This window comes from Clarias gariepinus, chromosome 21, assembly GCF_024256425.1.
Source record: "Clarias gariepinus isolate MV-2021 ecotype Netherlands chromosome 21, CGAR_prim_01v2, whole genome shotgun sequence".
Classification (NCBI taxonomy): domain Eukaryota; kingdom Metazoa; phylum Chordata; class Actinopteri; order Siluriformes; family Clariidae; genus Clarias; species Clarias gariepinus.
The window spans coordinates 4,092,068-4,108,363 of NC_071120.1; the positions used below are offsets into that span (position 1 = coordinate 4,092,068).

Below are 16,296 nucleotides of genomic sequence, written 5' to 3' on the forward strand. Positions count from 1 at the left end.
AGACGTTTGTGCTGTTACTAAATAATAACAATGAACAGATACATTGGCTACGAAAAAGTTTGTCAGTCTAAACAACATTTAACCAATGTTTAATTTAATTATTATTGTACAGTAAAACTCAAAGCTCTGGCTCTAGCTCTGGTACTGATTTTTGTTGTTCCACTCGCATGTGGAAATTACCATCACTATTATTTCTTCGTAACAACATATTTTTATGACTTTGGTTAGCTCTGCTTAGTATTAGAAACGGCGTCAGTCGCAGCTTCCTTGCGAAATGTCCCTTTGTGCCACCTGGTAGGTCATTTCAGGGAGAACTTTAAAAGGCGACTAATTTAAATCTGTCGCTGTCCTCCTGTCGCATCAGTGAATGTGCCGGCAAGGCACATACTGGTCTCCTATCTACTGTAACTGGTCCATTAACCAACATTTCATATGCCATCTCTGCAAGATACAGCTTTAAAACAGTAACACAGCTGACAATGTCGGAAGCACGTTTCCTAGGAGTGATTCTGAGGTGCTTGGTTAATATGGGCCCAGTTCTCATTCAGTTTTTGAAATATCAAGATCAAGATTTTGTCTTTTGCTTAGCATCACAATGTTTTTATATGAAGAAAAGAACATTTTTGCTCTGTACATCTCAGATGAGACCATACGACGATGCAATCTGGAAAAACCTTGTTGAAAAAAGGACATTCCATGGGTTTCAATATAATTTTTGTAAGATTAGGATCCTCCATGATTGGGAAATTCAGCTGTTTGGGTCAAAGAAATGAGGCATAGAATTAAAACTAGAAGTCCCAGACTTTTTTAACCCTCCTTTAGCCAAGAGGCTGCTAACTTGGCTTGTTTTTTTAGCATCAGTTCATTTGTAAATTAGGTCATTACCTGAATAATCTGCAGGGGTGTGTCGGAGGGGGGGGGGGGGGGGGGGGGGCGTATGTGTTGGTGAATGGCTGCTGGTGGCTTGTTTGTTTGTGGGGGGTGTGAAGGGCTGCCAAAAGCAGAGAACTTCCTTTTGTGCTGAGGTGGATAAAATCTCACTGCACATAGCCTACTACTTCAGTGCCCTCAAGAATTCTGTGGTGTACGAACCTCCTCTCCAAGGAAAGAAAACACAGATAGCGAGTAACCCTAACCCTAGTTGTATCTTTTTATTAAGAAAAATATTTAATTTCATATTATTTCCTATTTCATTTTAAACAAGTAAGTGGAAATAGTAAGTAAGATATTTCAGACATTATACCGATACAGAGGAGGAGACACTGGAATTATAATTAGTATCTATGCATGCATTTCACTGCATGAATAGAGGTGTATCTGTACTAGGAAACTCCTGTATACACCACTGATTTTCAGAAATATCTACAAGTACCACTGAGCGTATACATCAAATTCCACCAAGCTAGGAAACTTCCGGATTGATACCAATTCGAATGTATCTTGCTGAGGAATCCTTCCATGGTACAGCCATTTGTTGCCATGGCAAATAATCCACTCAGGGATTTTGTCAGGGGACACCTCAAGCCCCATTTACATTTTACACCATTGCCCAACTTTGCTCTTCTCTATTGGTTTATTATCTCAACATTGATTGGTTGTTTAAAAAAAAAAAAAAAAAAAAAACACTTCCAAAACCCTGACGACATGGCACACAATGGTGTCCTCCTCATCGGACATCAGTTTCAGTATTGCAGCCTGCCACAGTTCTTTCTTTGCATCTGTTTGAACGACTCTACACCTGGACTCAGCAAGTGCAAATCACACCATACATTTAACCCCTAAAAACACTCAGAGATGAACCAAACTCAATACATAAATGAATTTGTACACTTAGTTATCTTTGTCGGTTTTTAGCCCTCGTCTTAACGGAGTCTCTTAGCTGAGACTTTCCTGGCCAAGACAAAAAGTATTTCCCCTGCAATGTTCAACATGTTGGTAAAAAAAAATAAAAATCAGATAAGTGACAAAAACAATTCAAATTATTAGAGGGACAAAAACAAAGGGGCATGAAAATAATTACAATAACAATTTCTGACCCTTTATACACTCAGGGTCTGCATCTGTAGAAGTCATCTTTAATTCCTCCAGCAGATATGTCATTACTGCCTAATTATGAAGTAAACTTATTCTGTGTGGAAAGAGAGTAGTATCATTAATTACATTTAAAATGATTATGTAAAACCCCATACATCGCTTGTAAAGAAACAACATTCTTGCCCAGTTTGTAAATTGTATTTTTGTGGGTTGTTTTCTGAATAATGGAGGCTCCTTACAGCTTCCTGTAACATTGAATTTAAACCACTTTAATACATACATTTGTAAACAACATTGTATAATTCAGACATGACAAACTTTTAAATATGCTGGACACCTACAACAATGCAAGTAACAAAAAGTAGATGTGTAGCCAAATGCTTAGGCTAACTTGGCAAGGTATAATTTACTACTGTATTGTCCGGTAACATAAAGGTCAACTTACCGCAATGCCCACGCTATGCACCCTTTTAGCTTTTTTATACACATAGCTTGACTCTTCCTGCAGTCTTCTCTCATCAAACTTGCGCTCAAATGCATCAAGACACTGGATAACCTCTTTGAGAAGAGCAGTGTGTGCAGCTTGCTTCTCCTTCAAACCATCAAGCTGAAGAGACAAAGGCACACCACGGCTAATTCCCCCACCCGGCTATGATAAGAAGAACAGCACCTCTTTCTGCTAGTCATTAACATACAAAAGGCCTTTACACCTCACAGTCATCACCTCTCAATGCTAGCTATGAGGATTTCTAGAAAGTTTCACTGATTCCCGTGTACATCCACAAACAGAAGGTTTTGGTCGCCTCATACATCTGGCAAACTTAAAGTTTAGCGGGGATTTCCCATACCATATTTGTCCAGATACAAACTTTTCATGCAGTGTTTGTGATTTCGTTTGACTTTCCCATTGCTCACAATTTGAATTTGTTCACACTGCAGATGAGGAGACTGCTTCTTAACCTAAAAAGAGCGCTTGTTTGGGGACTGACCTGACAGAGACAGTGAAAGATGGCACAGTGTGGTGTGAAGAACAGGTGGGGACGCGTCTCCCTTTTACCCCAATAGAAGCGTACGCCGCAGATGGAGAGCCAATGGCTAAGGCCAAGAAAAGTATCTTGGGTTGCTTTCAGAGCTTCCTGTGTTTTATCACTCTTGACATGCTTCATAGCATTCAAGAATGGACTATTTAACATGCACATCAAACGGAGCATGTTCATTGGTTTATGGACCTCCCTGAACTAATGGCATTTATTGCAATTGTCATCTTGCGGGGGCTTACTAAGGTTCCATCACTATGTGACTGCTGGTCAGCAAACCTGGGAAACCCACAGATCATTGGAACTATGCCACAAAACTGCTTCCAAGACATCATGTGACACCTACGCTTCGATGACAGGTCCACCCGCAGTGATCGTGCACAGACTGATAAGTTCGCTGCAATTTCCAGTGTGTGGGGATCATTTGTCACCAACTGCATCACGTCCTACAACCCAGGTCTACATATCACAGTTGATGAACAGCTTTTCCCGTCAAAGACTCGCTGCTGTTTCCTGCAGTATATTGCAACTAAATCTGACAAGTTTGGGATCAAGTTTTGGGTGGCTTGCGACCTAAAATCCAAGTACATTTGCAATGTCCTCCCATATCTTGGCAAGCACCCCAATCGTCCCAGTGGGGAGAGACTATCTGAAAATGTAGTGATGAGGCTGATGGAACCATTCCTAGACAAGGGCAGAAATGTTACCACAGACAATTTCTTCACATCGCTGTCACTTGCGTATGACGCCACTTACGGCGTATGCAGCCAAACGGAAGAAGACCGTCTATATTCTTAGCAGCATGCACAGCGTGGTTCAGACTGATAATACCACCAAAAGGAAGCTAAACACTGTCACTCTTTAGAACACCACAAAGTGTGGCGTAAATGTGAAGTACCAGATGGTGCGGTGTACACTGTCCGCACAGGAACACGGCGCTGGCCAGTTGCCATGTTCTATAACATGATTGACATGGCAGCAATGAATGCACATGTGCTGTATCAAGCATGCACCGGGACGCAGGAAAGACGGATGGACTTCCTGGTGGAGCTTTCAAGAGAGTTTTCTAACTCTCATATGGCTGGGAAGAAGGCAAGAAAAGAACAGTTGTTTCGGACACAACTCTCCACACCTAGCCCTGGAAAAAGAGCCATGTGTCAGGTCAAACACAAATGCAAGAACAATCATGCCACTGTGCGATGTGTTCACTGCTACAGATACACATGTGGTAAATGCAGACTAGAGATACCATGGCAGTGCCAGGATTGTCTGCCCCCCTGATTGGATCTTAGAACTAATTTGCATCATATCTTTTAAATTATGTGTCAATATTTTGATTTTTTTTTTATTTGTTGTGTGTTCTCTATTGTTTTTAACCCTAATTTTATTGCAGACAGATTAGTGATGTCGCTACATTTGATTAACTTACCGTGACGATGCTACATGGAAATCTTTATCAGAAGATGCTGCTGTTTTGCTTTAAAGTTTGGCTTCATCTGGTCGTATGCCTTACCCAGTGTGGTGTAATCGGTCTTCATCTTTAAATCTCTCAATCCCAACAGAGCCCAAAAGAGGCTGTAAGGCTGTATCGAGCTCTCCAATGGTCATAACAAAATTGGAAATTGCGCCTAATTTGGGAGCAAATTCGGCTCAGTGGAATGAGGGCCTTAATACAAATATAAGAGTTTAACTTTCAACTTTCAACTTAAAACGAAATTAAACTAAAAGCGACATTGTTACTGAGCAGCACATATCTCTGTCTTTTACCATAATCATTTTTTCTAAATAATTTCTACATTCTACTCTTTTTGCTCCCTAGCAAACTAAAGACTTTTTACTACCTCACAACTGGTTTTCCTATACACACTGCTGTTTTGTCCCAATCCTGATTCCTTATCACGTTGTGCATGTGTATGGAAATGCTCTCACTTTGACTAATAAACATAGCTCTGTTTTTTTTTTTTTTTTTTACTGATTCAGCACAATTATTTGATTCTTCTTAAATGGTGACTTTCTTGACCAGGCAGTGTATATCTATTGAAATATCCAGACCTTCCTATGCACAATGTTCGTTGTATAGGGCCCCGCATGTTACGTAAAGCCCAGCAATAAAAATTGCTTGTAATGTGTATTCTGTTTTATAACCCATATCTCCTGCAATAGACTCCAGGCTTTCTACAAACCTGAACAGGATGTGCGCTATAAAGATTAAGTGAGAGAATAAGTCAACTGTGGTCACTCTCACCACTGTGCTGTGTGAATCTCTCGTAGGTCATGTATGCTCAAACCCCACACATTCAGATAAAAAAAATAAATAATAAAAAAAAACAGGCATCATTACTAAATCTCATACTGAAGCCTAATTTTATTTGCACAGACTTTGTAATGAAATTACATCTCTCCATTGCATGCCAAGAGATCAGACTCTCTCTCAGCCAAACTGTTGATAGCACTCTATAAGGAGAGGTATTAATAAATAAATAAATAATGTTATTTACTGTATGTATGTTAGGTTGACTTGTATTTAAATTTCACGGTTAAAACACTGGATTTTTTACTCAATAAATGCATAATGTTTTAAAAACCCATAGATGATCATATACAATAATCAGGACCAAAACAATTGTGATCTCAATACTGAACAAAAATAATCTAATTATATTTTTTGCCTTATTAGAACAGCCCTAGTCTCCAATATAACTTCGCTTGATGTGTCATGTCTCAGTTAAATCGTGTGAAAAATGTTTTATTATTCTAGCTAAAAATGGAAACCTATTGTTTATACATTTAAAAAATAGGTCATTCTTTGTTTGGACAAATGGATTATAGGTCAGGGCAAGTCAAAATTCAATTATTTAATCATAGTCTCATTCAGTATACTATGGATAATATGTCTTTGACACTATAGACCTTAAGCTAAAATTATAAAGACAGAACCACCCTGCTTCACACCAGTAGGGTACATATTGACATAGGGATTGAAGTGTTTACTTAATATAGCTTAATTTTCAAAGTGTTAAATAATGTCAGAATTAGGTCATTACGTAACAACAACAAAAACAACAGTTGTTATTTTAGGACACAGAGGTCAGCCTTTCTGTAATAGTTCTTGCAAGAACAGTATTGTCAAGTGCATTTGCAAAATCCCTCAAGCACCATAATGAAACTGGCTCTCATAAAGGCCATCCCAGGAGGGCGAGACCAAAACCTACCTCTGCCGCAGACGAGAAGTTCATTTAGAGTTATCAGCCTAAAAAATTACCAATTAACAGCACCTCAGATTAGAGGCGTTATGAAGTCTTTACAGAGCAGAAGTAGCAGAAACATCTCACCATTAACTGTTCAAAGGAGATTAATGCATTTTTTGGACGCCTTCAGCATTCCTTTACAGTGTAGAAAGAAATAAAAATCAGGAACTATCATAGAGTTACAAAGTGACCCGGTAGTGTAGTGTTGAACGGTAGTGTGTATATATATATATATATATATATAGAGAGAGAGAGAGAGGAAGGGGAGTTAACTTTAGAGTCACACACACATACACAGCGCCTGCGCGCACAAACAGGATTTATTTGTACTTTTTTTAAAATAAATCCTGCAGGTTAATTTGTTTTATTTTTACTCAATATTTTGTGTTAATAATTTTTATGTATTTAGTTTTTTGGGCTGTGGAACGAATAATTTGAGTTTCCATTATTTTTTATGGGAATCGATTTGGTTTGAGTGTTTTGGAATACGAATCTGCTTCTGGAACCAATTATGCTCGTAATCCGAGGTTCCACTGTATTACATGACAGACCAGTTTTCAGATAGGAAAAAAATCAATAATGTAGACTCCTGGGTTTTGCAAAACGCATAAAGCATTTTCTTATTTTGTGATTGTATGTGTGTGTGTGTTTGTGCGCGTGCGCTTGAGTGAATGATAGTCAGTATTGGCAAACTGGTATGTATGTGTTTGTGTGAGTGTGTGAGAAAGTTGTCCTACACAGTAGCCCCCTACCCCCCCCCCCCCCCTCCTTTTTTGTGGAATGTGTAAGTTTGGGCAGCCTTGTGATTTTCTTCATGATTTTCCTTTATAAATCATTGGTTGTTACGATAAAAACTTTCAGTTAAATATACAAACTTACACATCCCACTGTATTTATATTAGGATGATTATTATAGGAGTTATATGAGTAGTATGAGTTATAGACATTGTAAACGACAAAGTAAAAAGTGCAAGACTAAAGTAGTGCAAGTCAATGCAGATAGTGGTACATAATTATATAATAAATATGATTGCGATCAGTGAGTATGTGTTATTAGAGAGAAAAACATGTTTAACTGAGGATGAGTAGTAGTTGAGGCGTCCCCAGGCACTGTAAAGAGGTGTTAAAGCAGCCCTGAAAACAAAGGATTTCCTGAGTCTTTTGCTTGGCAAAAGCTCCATACAGAAGGTGACTGGTGTTGGACATGATGGACAGCATTCTGTCCAAGGTCCTCCTTCCCAGGAACAAGCTCCAGAGAATCTAGTTTAAAGCCCACCACAGATTCTGCTCTCCTGACCACCTTATTCAGTCAAGGTTCCCTCTCCAACACATTTCACTGATTTGTAGACCATCTGGAGTTTCTTAAAGATTCTATAAGAACCCAGTTACCTTAGAAAGAACATCTGACATCTGCGTTCACTGACCAGTCCAGTGTGTCATTTAGCAGTAGCACTAGGTATTTATATTTCCTCACCAACTTGATATTACCTCCCTCAATGGAGACCAGATGTAGCATGGACCCATTCCTGAGAAAGTCTATCACCATCTTATTGGTCTTTAAGGTGCTCAGCTGGAGATGTTTGACCTGGCAGTGTCATCAGATAAACTCTGCATGTGACATGTCTCTGAGCTTTAATTAAAGTCAGAAGTGTACAGGGTGGACAGGAAAAATATAGTCCCCTGAAGAACTCCTCCCATACTGCTGATCATGGTCTCAAAGGTGCTGTCTCTCATCCTGAGTTACTGTGGTCTCTTGGTGAGGTAGACTGTAATTCATGTCACCAAGTAAGAATGCACCTGCATATCAGAGAGCTTAGTTACAAGCAGGGGGCCTGGATGGTAATGAAAGGAGTAGGTCTAATGGAAAAAGTATAGGATGGCAACGGTAGACAAACTGCAGAAGATAAGCAGTGCAGGACAGAGCTGAAATCTAAAAAGATTAATAATCAGTCGCTTAAAGGTCTTCATAGGGGATGCAAAATGGCGCCTTAGAGTAAACACATGTTTTTACAAGCTGCGCAGTAGTCTCGGTTATTCATACCAATTTCTTTTTCATTTAAACAGAGGAGTAATGCAATTACAAGCTCTATATTGACAGAATGAGTTTAAATAACTATTTTAACAAATCAACCGGCGTTGCACTGAGGAGTGCGAAAAAACGGCTTCGAGAAATATTCCTAGCCCGACAGTCGCGGCCGTGGATAGCATGCCAGCTACAGCCTCGATAACTCATGAGGGAGAGGCCGAAAAGGTAAGCACTGACGTGCCTCCTGATCCTGGATCCTGATCAGGTTCTTTGAGAAATGGATACCGGATTACCTTAAGGTGGACATGAAGGCGGGTAAATTGAAGCTGGAAAGAGCCCATCGCTCCCTCACTCCAAAGCCAGCTCAGGGCGGCCGCCCTCGTCCTGTCATCGTTCGATTCCATAACTCCCAGGACAAACAAAGAGTAATGACAGCTGCCACGAAGCTCTTCACGCTCAACAGTAAACAAACATCATCATCGCGGGATGCAAATGCCCCGAAAATTTCTTTTTTTAATGATTACTCTGCAGCGGTGGTGCAAAAGAGAAGAGCATTTAACGAGGTCAAAACCTGTCTCTGAGAGCTACAGATGGAATATGCGTTGCTCTACCCGGCCACATTAAGTGTTAAAGTTGGCCGTGAGCGCAAGAGGTTTGTTTCTCCAGAGGAGGTGATTATTAGAGGAGGTGTTATTTCCTCAGAGAATACAACTTTTGAATTTAATTTTTTACGTCTTATTTTACATTAAGAAGAGGCTGGCTGACTTTTGGTAAAAACGAAGATGGTGGTTTGAGGAGTTTGTATTTCTCTTCACAATAAGGTCTGTGCAGAAGCCCTTAGGAGATGAATGTAAGGGTGGTTTCCCCTGTTCTCTGTGTTCTGTTATTTGTTTCTTATTTATATCATACATTGGGTAAATGTTTTAGGCTTTTGTTTAAGTTAGTATGTTTAAGATCACAGTGTTACTTAAAGATGTTCAGGTACAACTGTTTCATGACTGAGGTTTACGGCAATGGATAGCACACTTTGTATATGTACTTGGAACGTTAGGGGAATTCATAATCCTATAAAGAGGAAGAAAATCCTGACTTACATTAGAAAGGAGAAAATTGGCATAGCTCTGTTACAAGAAACACACTTAGACAAACAGGAACATTTGAAGTTAAAGCAGGGGGGGTATAATCAAGTATACTCCTCATCCTTTTCGTCAAATAGTAGAGGAGTAGCAGTACTGATCAGAAAAGATATACCATTAAATGTTGTTAAATCGACAGAAGATAACAGAGGCCGTTTTGTCATTATATACGGGACTTTATACGGCAAGTCTATTACTTTGTTTAATGTATATTATCCTCCAGGGCACCCATCTAATTTTCTTATTAAGGCTTTTGCTGACTTTTTTGATTTGAGATCTGATTATATGGTTGCTGCTGGCGACTTTAACTGTATGTTAAATCCTCTTATTGATCGATTTCCCCATAAAATAATGGCGCCATACAACATAGCTAAACAAATTAATGGCATTTGTGAAGACTTAGAACTTAAAGATGTTTGGAAAGCACTTCACCTATCTAGTAAAGAATACATTTTTTTCTCCCCACCACATGAGTGTTATACGAGAATTGATTATTTTGTTAATTCCCAAGAGTTTAATGCATTTAGTCATGGTTGTTCTCAATGTATAGGTATCAAATAGAGATAACTTCCGGCAATGGAGATTAAAAACCAATATACTAAAAGATCAGACATTTTATCCCTTTTTCTTTGGGGAATTCACATCCTTCTATGCTATTAATGCTAAATCCACGCAAGACCCTTCTCTCTTATGGGAGACTAGCAAAGCTTACATAAGAGGGTTAATTTTGTCCTTTTCTGTTTCTAAGTAAATGTAAAAAAACAAGACCCAAATATTACTAGAGGAGGATTTGAAGAGTATAGAGAAAAATATATTAAGACTGCAGATAAGGCGTGACTCAAAGAAATATTAGCACTGAGAAGTGCAATAGACTCAATGCTTACCCAAGATGCAGAATACAAACTGAGGTTTGTGAAACAGAAATTTTACGTGCATGGAGATAAGCCGGGTAAATTTCTGGCTTACCTCACTAAGAAGTAAAGTGATTCACGCTCAATTATATCAATACTAGACACAAATGACGAACTACAATATGATAGCAAATCAATTAACAACATATTTCGAGATTACTATAAGAACCTATATAATACTGAAGTGTCTAGTAGCAGTACTACACTATTAGAAGCTTTTTTTTCCAAAATTAGTTTACCAATTATCTCATTAGATCAGAAAGCAAAGTTAAATGCTCCTATTTCTAAAAAGGAGTTAATTGAGGCGATTTCACAAATGCAGAATGGAAAAGTGCCAGGTCCAGATGGCATCGTTTGTGAATTCTATAAAGAATGGCAAACTTTGTTACTTTAACCTATGCTTAATATGTTTAATTATTTATATAGAAGTGGGCAGCTCCCTGAATCTCTAAGAGAAGCTAATATTTCCCTTATACTAAAAAAAGGTAAACCTCCAAAAGCCTGCTCCTCATATAAACCTATATCTCTATTAAATGCAGATAGGAAGGTGTCAGCCAAAATCTTAGCTTCGCTTTTGGAGAACGTAGTAACAGATGTTATTAAAGATGATCAAGTAGGTTTTATAAAAGGCCGCTCTTCATGCAATAACATGAGACGTCTCCTTAATGTTATACAAGTCTATATCTATAAACAGCGTAAGATTGATAGGCTAATAGTTTCTCTTGATGCAGAGAAAGTGTTTGACCGTATTGAGTGGTCATATTTATTTTTTGTTTTGGAGAAATTAAATTTTGGTGATGCTTTCATTAGATGGGTTAGAGTATTATATGATGAGCCTAAAGCTTTCCTTCTTACAAATGGTTCCAGATCAGCAAGTTTTTCATTATATAGAGGAACTAGACAAGGGTGCCCACTTTCACCCCTGCTTTTTGCGCTGGCTATTGAGCCCCTAGCTGAAGCAGAACCGAGCCCTTAATTGAAGGCTTGCAGACTAAAGAAAGGCACCATAAGTTGGCACTTTATGCAGATGATGTGGTCATTTTCCTTTTAAAACCTGACTCTTCAGTACCATCTCTTCTCAATATCATTTATACCTTCAGCACGTTCTCAGGATACAAAATTAATCTTAAGTCAGAGGCTATGCCTGTTGGTTCCATGAAGGCAATGCCAAATATTAGCCCCTGATTTTCATTTAAATGGTCCCCTGGAGGATTTATATATTTGGGTATTTACGTTAGTCCTACGTGTAAAAATGTATTTAAAGATAATTTCATCCGATTGTTTAGTAAAATTAGAGAGGATTTAAACCGATGGCACACACTACCTATTTCATGGTTGGGTAGACTGGCTTCAATAAAAATGACTGTCCTCCCCAAGCTTTTGTATCCAATTCAAATAATACCTGTTCTGTTTTCCAAAAAAAGTTTTGGCTGGCTTTCCTCTTTTATTTGGAGCAAGCGCAGACCAAGATTAAGGTTTTCTGCACTGCAATTACCAGGTTCAATCGGAGGACTGGATTTACCCAATATTAAGCTATATCAATGGGCTGCGTATTTAAGATATATTTATGACTGGGTTGATCTCGATAATTCTTCTACCTGGTTGGACCTTGAGCAATCACTGCCAAAAATTTCCCTAAAAGATCTACTGTTTTTTTAAAAAAATAAGTTTTTATCGGAAAACTGTGAAAACCCTGTAACTGTAATTGCACTTAAGGCATGGAGGGCCATTAATCGTTTTGAGGGAAGAATGAAAATAACTTTTGCCCTCACGCCAATTGTGAATAATCCGAACTTCCCTCCAGGCAGATCTGATGGGAGGTTTAGATTTTGGGAAAACCAAGGTATTTCCCGGCTTCAGGATGTGTTTGATGGAGAAGGCCTAATGTCTTTTGAGGATTTGAGACAAAAATATCAATTATCACAATAGGACTTCTTTCGTTTTTTACAAGTTAGGAGCTATATTTTGAAGGATACCTTGTTATGTACTCTGGCGTGGGCGGGGTTTCGGTTGGGAACCATCATGCTTTGCGGGAGGGGTTGTTATGTTGTCACCCTGTGGGGGAAAGGTGTTTGGGTTAGTGGCTTCGGCCAGGGTGTGTGTGTGTGGGTTAAAAGTGTGTCTTGTGGTTTGTGTGACTTGGTTGATTGTGATTGTGATTGTGCAGTTTGTGTCTCAAGCTTAATAAAATACTCCCAGCCATTAGCATTGGGCAGCAAGGAAGCTCACTCGCCTCTTCAAGTTCCTGCTTAGCGGGGAAAAACGCTACAGTACTAATAGAGGTCTGTCTCCTACAGAAAAGTTTATTTTTTAAATACCCGGAAAGAAGTCTGTAAGTTTGTTATATAAGGTACTTATATAAGGTACTACATTTGAGAAACAAGTGGTTTTGAATACTAGATCTGCTTCGGAAATGGAACTTTCAGTCATAAGTAAGGAAGAATGGGATGATATCTGGAAATATGCCAAAATCTATTTCAGTATGTAACCGTGCCAAAGCAATACAATTAAAAATTGTGCACAGGTTGCATATCTCACCAAACCATAGACATACATTTAACAATGCCCTTTCACCTCTATGCCTTAGGTGCAAAACACAAATTGGCCCTCTCACTCATTGTCTCTGGTCATGTAATCAGTTACAAATATACTGGGCCAGGATTGTATCTAAAATGTGCATTCTTTTTGACAAGGAGTTGGCTATGGATCCTGTGTGTTTAATCCTTGGTCTACCGGATCAATCTTTAATTTTATCCAATGAAAAGAGACTTTACAATCTTCTTACCTTTCCAGTCAAGAAAAATATTGTGTTAAGATGGATAAGCGATAATACTCCGACTATTTCCGGATGGCACAAGATTTTAATAGAACTAATCCCACTGGAATATTTAACATGTTTAGTTAATGGCCGACCAGATTAGTTCTATAATATTTAAAAGCCTTATATTAGCAATTTAGAGACTGATTTGTTAACTATTCTGTGGAAAGGTTTTCCTTCCCAAGTACCTCAAGTAAGTGCATAGGATTTCGAATTGGTATTGTGCTGCCATTATGCTTTACCTATTTTATCTTAATTATTTTATTTTTTGTTCATCTATTCATTCTCTTTTACTAATTTATGTATTATGAATATCTTAAAAAATTGTTTCCTTTTTTTGTGTGGCCTGTTAGGTGTATTTTTGTTTTGTGTTTTGTTAAAGTTGAAAATGTTCAATAAAGATATTTAACAAAAAAAAAAAAAAAGAGTCTGGCCTGAAATCATTGAGCTCCTTAGGACAGCTTTTCTTAGGGACATAATGATTTCATGTCTCGGTTATCCATGTCTCAAGACATGGATTCATCTTGGTGGATTTGGAGCTGGGGGCTGTCGAGAAGCAGATCCATGACTAGCCTGGATACAGCAGAAACGGAAGACACGAGCCAGGCCCCGGGTGAGGACCTCTTTACTCGTCCGCCACCACAAATCTTCAAGATCTCGACACGAAACCGCTCTGCTCCTCTTCGCGAGATGGAGTACGACACAGTGATCCTCAGAGACTCCATCGTCTGGCATATCCGTGCTACCATGGCTAAAGGTAAAGTGCACATTCCCTGTTTACTTGGTGCTCGTGTTCTTGATGTTGCTGTACAGGTGGTCGAGAAGGTCCGCAGCACTTCGCCTATGACTAGGACATTGTTTAAGTCTAAGTATAAATAATAATGTTAAATGTTAAACTATTGTATTTGTAATTTAGGTTGTATTGTTTATATGCCGCTCTTGGTTTCTAAGAGAAAAAACTGATAAGGAACTGTTTGAAAGCTGAAACACAGATGATGGACAGACAGTCAGTATTAAAAATAAATTATATATAAAAACTTTACATCTCCTTTCTCCTCTCACCAGAGTTCTTCTTCTTCCAGACCACAATTCCTGCAACAACGGCGATGAGAGTGACAAGAGCCGCGACTAAAGCAGTGATGACAGCAATTGGTGCTCTATCTGATTTTCCATCTGGTTCTCCATCTGATCCTCCACCTGTTAAATCAGCACAGAGTCTTTATTATCTGCTGCAGCAAGAAATCAGCTTTCACTCTCTACAGCTCTAGTTTATTAGGACCTTTTGGTACTTCTCGCACTAACTCCTTCTCCAAGCTGCTGTGCTGAACCACGCAGGTGTAGGTGTGTTTCTGCAGCTCCTCAGCTGGGACTTTCAGAATGATTCTCTTCTGGAAGCTTCCATCCTGGTTGGGTAACGTCTCTCTGAGCTCCACGTCCTCATGCACGTCCTCCCCGTCTTTCTGCCAGGTGATGTTTAGTGGTTTGGGGAAGAAACCTGTAGCGTGACACACCACCTCTGGAGAAGACAAGTGCTTCTGGAACACTGAGACCTCAGGAACAACTACAGAGGAACACCGTGACATCAATATTACAACACTCTAAAATTTATTCATTTATAAATTAAAAGGAAAGTGATTTACATAATTTTCCCTCTTACTGTATATGTCACATTAAAAGTCATGTAATCAGTGTAAGGATGAAAAAGTTTAGTTTTGTACATGAAAATATAAATAAATGATTAAAAGCCTGTGTATAAGGGGTTAAGATGGATAAACTTGTATGTGTACAGTATGTTTATTGAATGTATGATATTAAACTGTACAGTATCAGTGTGTGTGTGTTACAGTAACAGAGCAGGTCACACACATTACCTTTTCTGTCCAGAGTGTCTCTGCTGTAAGACGTGTACTTCTTTAACTGATGGATACAGTTACGCTCCAGGAAGTTCTTCCAGTGTTTATTAGAACCTTTAGACTCCCAGGTGTGTTTGATTGTCACAGCTTGAGGTTTAACTGCAGTCCAGGTTCCAGTTGTCAGATTCAGACTGATGAAATCTTCTCCATCATAACCGTACTGATCATATCCTCTAGTGGTGACATCATCATCATCACACTCACAGCCGAACATCCTCTGTAGTGTGTGATCTCCTAAAGGGACAATCTAATCAATTTGCCTAAACTTTGCTGATGTGCTAATCACAATTTGCTTACATTGCAAGAAACAGATTGTTAAGACACAGAGCTGTGCACTCAAAGAATACTAAAATACCCACTTAATTAATTAGGCCTAACAACAATAATAAAATTATAAAAACACAACAATAAATAAATAACACATTGTATATTATGAAGCAGAAGGTCAAAATCTTCCAGGACTGCGAGATGTTAGACTATGTGTGCTGTACAGTGATATGTGGAGAATGAGAATTCCAAATTTTTAAGAGCTCTAAGAATTTTTTGCAAAGCTCTTAAGACTGCATCTAACAAGCACAGTCGGGTGTTAAGCTGGTGGCCACAAACATTTGGTCATATAGTGTATTTTGTATTTAGCTGTCTATGACACTGCTGGAGTTAAAATTATATAATTGATCCTGCTGCTTTAGTCATGTCACGAATTGGTGGTATGGGCTGTTGTTGTAGCCATGGGAAAAAGGGCAGGCATAGGCGCAGAGTTTTTTTTTGTTTTGTTTTTTTAAACAGAGTCTTTTAATAATAACAAATAACACAAAACATAAATAATAAAAAAACAAAACAAACAAAGGAACAAACAACAAACGCAAACAATAACCAAAAGCATAGAGCAAGCCACAGGCCCAAATGTCAAAATACAGGCTCTATAACTTTACACAACAGGACATAAGCTCTATGGCGAAACACAGGCTCTATGACGTTACATGCAAACAAAGCATGGAGCTGAAATGGAACAAGACAAGACTAGAGACACGGAGGGACCAGAAACGGAATCAGAAACACAAAGAGACTAGAGACGGGACCAGAGACACGGAGAGATTAGGGACACGGAGAGACTAGGGCTAGCTATATGGCAATCAGCTAAGCATGATAAATAGCTAAGCATAGCAATTAGCT

The 16,296-nt window shown here is 38.7% G+C and overlaps 1 protein-coding gene across 1 annotated transcript in view; it reads right to left on the bottom strand.

Annotated features, from left to right (window-relative positions):
* Positions 1–14,417: 14,417 nt before the first annotated feature.
* LOC128509546 (BOLA class I histocompatibility antigen, alpha chain BL3-6-like) overlaps positions 14,418–16,296 on the bottom strand; it is a 32,323-nt gene continuing 30,444 nt past the window's right edge. The window contains exons 3-4 of the mRNA XM_053481320.1: positions 15,082–15,357; positions 14,418–14,771 (exon numbers count right to left, since the gene is read on the bottom strand). Coding sequence (XP_053337295.1) covers positions 14,467–14,771; positions 15,082–15,357 — 581 coding nt within the window. The 3' untranslated portion in view covers positions 14,418–14,466. The remainder of the gene's footprint in view (positions 14,772–15,081; positions 15,358–16,296) is intronic.